This window comes from Sceloporus undulatus, chromosome 1, assembly GCF_019175285.1.
Source record: "Sceloporus undulatus isolate JIND9_A2432 ecotype Alabama chromosome 1, SceUnd_v1.1, whole genome shotgun sequence".
Lineage (NCBI taxonomy): Eukaryota > Metazoa > Chordata > Lepidosauria > Squamata > Phrynosomatidae > Sceloporus > Sceloporus undulatus.
In genome coordinates, this window is record NC_056522.1 from 1,130,949 (window position 1) to 1,134,305 (window position 3,357).

General features: G+C 45.4%; 1 protein-coding gene across 1 annotated transcript in view; it reads right to left on the reverse strand.

Annotated features, from left to right (window-relative positions):
* MAPRE3 (microtubule associated protein RP/EB family member 3) overlaps nt 1-591 on the reverse strand; it is a 27,369-nt gene extending 26,778 nt beyond the window's left edge. Inside the window, exon 1 of the mRNA XM_042446649.1 lies at nt 584-591. Coding sequence (XP_042302583.1) covers nt 584-591 — 8 coding nt within the window. The remainder of the gene's footprint in view (nt 1-583) is intronic.
* Nucleotides 592-3,357: the final 2,766 nt, after the last annotated feature.

Genomic DNA, 3,357 nt, shown 5'->3' on the forward strand with positions numbered 1-3,357 from the left:
TTGTAGAATAAAGTAGATCTTTTATTTAAGACTACTGAGTTGTCTGGTGTCTTGGGTGAAGCTACAAGAACCAGCTGGATCCTGAAGAAGGGTGAAGACTTCTGTGGAAGCAAGAGTAAGAAGGCTTGGAGAGTTTGTCGGGGTCTTCAGCCTGTTCTCTGTAACTCTTGCTAAGCTATAACCACTGGCCAAAACTGGTCAGCGCGGTGCACAACCAGGTGGTGAGTTCAAGCCAGAGGTGAAGAGCTACAACTTCCATCATCCCTGACACCATAATGCCTCCAGAGCAGGCTCCTTGCTCCTGGGAGCAGCCGCTGCTGAGTGTGAGAGCCACCAGGGACTGGGCAGGGCCTAGAGGACCAGAAAGAGCCAAACGGCCTCCTCGCCCACTTCTTTCCAGCTCCCATTGAGAGGCAAGAGGAAACACTCTTGGGCAGGTCCCCCTGGAACGGACACAGTGGTCACTCTTTCTTGGTTCCAGCAGGATTTGCTACAGGTCAGATCCCTCCAGCTTCCACTTTGCCTCCCCAAATTCATTACTTTGCTGAAGGATCACTCCAGATCCAGATGCTTTATTCCAAACCTGTCCATGTGTACGATTTCAAATTACTTTTAAACTGTTTTGTTTTAATTGTCAGACTGTGGAATACATTTCTAGTCTTTTTAAAGTAATCTTACTGTTTCAAACTGTTAAAACTATTCAGCTTGATTTTATTGTGTGTGCTGTCCTGCGATCCTTGGAAGCGGGAGAGGAAACAAACAACAGATCTGCTTGTTCCAAAGGGAGCACCCCAATGACTTCACATACCAGGCACCCAGCTGGCCTTCAGCCATCACCGCCACCTGCTTTGTTTTAGAGGCCTCCATGCCCTTCAGCTGCAATGCCCCCTGGTCAGCAAGGCCATGCCCCCCTCTGCTGATCCTTGTCCAGAAGAGGAAGACTTGAAGCAGCTCCCTTGCAGTCTCCCTTCATTTAATGGCTGATAAGCAGCTTAAGGCCTCCCTTGCAGACAGGCCCCTGGCTCCTAATAGCCCTCATGAGATGAGTCTGGCAGAATACAAGAGAGGATTCCAGACAAAAATCAGCATGCGCTTTATAAACTATAGCAGAGCCTTTGACTGCATCAGTCATGAAACACTATGGGTCACTCTTAGAGAGCTGGGTGCGTCAATACACTTGGTTGTCCTAATGCATAACCGATACTCAGGACAAGAGGCTACTGTTGGGACAGAATACAGAGAAATGGAATGGCTTTCAAGGTGAAGTTGAAGGCTTTCATAGCTGGCATCCATAATGTTTTGTGGGTTTTTCAGGCTATGTGGCCATGTTCTAGAATTCCTGACATTTCACCAGCATCTGGAGAAACATCAGGAATAAGCTCTTGTAGAACATGGCCACAGAGCCCGAAAAACCCCTACAAAAAACTAGGAATGGTTTTCAATTGAAAAGGTGGTCAGGCAAGGCTGCATACTATCAAGCTATTTGTTCAACTGATACACAGGAAATATAACACACAAAGCAGGGTTAGACTCAGAGGAAGGAGGGCTGAAGATCAGAAGGAGGATTATGAACAACCTAAGATATGCAGATGACCCCATGGTACTAGCAGAAAATAACAGAGACTTCTTGGACTTATTATGGAAAGTCAGATAAGAAAGTGAAAAGAAGGTTTTATGTTGAATATGAAGAAAACAGAAAAAATGACCATGGAGGATCTAGACAAATTCAATACTGATGATGAGGAAATTGAAATAATTGAAGACTTTCCACATCGTGGATCAACCATTGACCTGAATGGAAAGTGCAGTGGAGAAATCAGGAGACGGCTAGGTCTGGGAAGGGCAGATCCTAAACTGCAAAGATATACAACTGAACACTAAAGTGAACATTGTTTACACCATCATATTTCCCATTACCAGATACAGGTGTGAGAACTGGACCATGACGAAAGCAGATAGAGAGAAAACCAACTCATTTGAGATGTGGTGCTGGAGAAGAGTTCTGTGGATCCCATGGACAGCTAAAAAGACAAACAAATGGGTCCTAGGACAAATCAGAGCTGAACTCTCCCTAGATGACTAAATGAGAGTTGTCCTACTTGGGCACGACTTTAAGGCTGTCATACATCAGAAGGCATGACTCATTAGAGAAGGAGACAATGTCCTGAAAGATAGAAGGCAGTAGAAAGAGAGGAAGACTGCCCATCAAATGGAGAGACTCAGTCAAAGAGGACACAAGCCCTAAGTCTTTGGGAACTGAGCAGGGCCTTGGAGGGTAAGGGGTCTTGGAGATGCCTCACTGACATCAGAGTCTAAAGTCCAACTTGACAGCAGTTAATAATAAAGAGAGATCCTGAGGGAATGGAAGGAGGGATGCTTTCAGTCTGTGTTTCCACCTCTCTTTCTGAAGGGTCTTCCAGACTCTGGATTCTCCTTCCACTTCCCCAAACACCACCTTGCATTCATGGGCTATTAGCAGAGGACGATTTGAAGGAGTTTGCCAAGCAGCAAGCAAGAACACAAATGCAGCTCTTCTCATGTGCTCAATGCTGAGTTTTAGAAGTGCACTGGGGAGCAGGGATACCAAGCTTTCCCAGGCACCACTTGGCAATTCACTCCCTACAGTGGAAACAAGCTGCAGATTGCCACAAGTGCAGATTGCCTCAGGAGGGGACAAAGTCACAACTTAACATGGCAGCCAGGCAATACCTCTGTCTTAAAGGGTTCATATACACAACCTTAAATTACCCATATGTTTCTTAACTGCAAAATTTAAGCATCAATCTTTCTGCTCACAGAACTGGTTGCAGAACTTGAGGGGAAGGAAAATTCATGGAATATGGCTGCAAAGCATGTGGGCCACTTCTTTGTTTTTTGTTCTATAAATCAGAGGTAACAGATAAACCATACTTGCAACCAAAGTTCTCTGGAGGCAGGAAAACTTTTTGTCAGCTTTAGCTTCAGGAGAGCCTCTTTAAACTGGTGGGAAAAGTGCCATAACAGACAGTGCTATATTATGAATTAAATTCTGGGAGTTTTCCTTTTAGGAAACCGTGCTGCAATTGTGTTTGAACAGCAATCTTGCTGTCTGAGTGAATTCTGGGTAAAGGAGGTACAGTGCTCCCTCGGGTTACGAAATTAATTCGTTCCGCCGCGGCGTTCGTAACCCGATGCATTTCGCAAGCCGAAAAGGGCTTTCCGTTAGCGCTGGCAAGCCGCGCGTTTGAATTTCGCACCGAAAAAAAATTCGTAACCCGAAAAAACCTTCGTACCCCGGAACAGTTTTTTCCAATGGAACTTTTTCGTATCCCGGAAATTTCGTAACGCGATCAATTCGTATCCCGGGCTACCACTGTA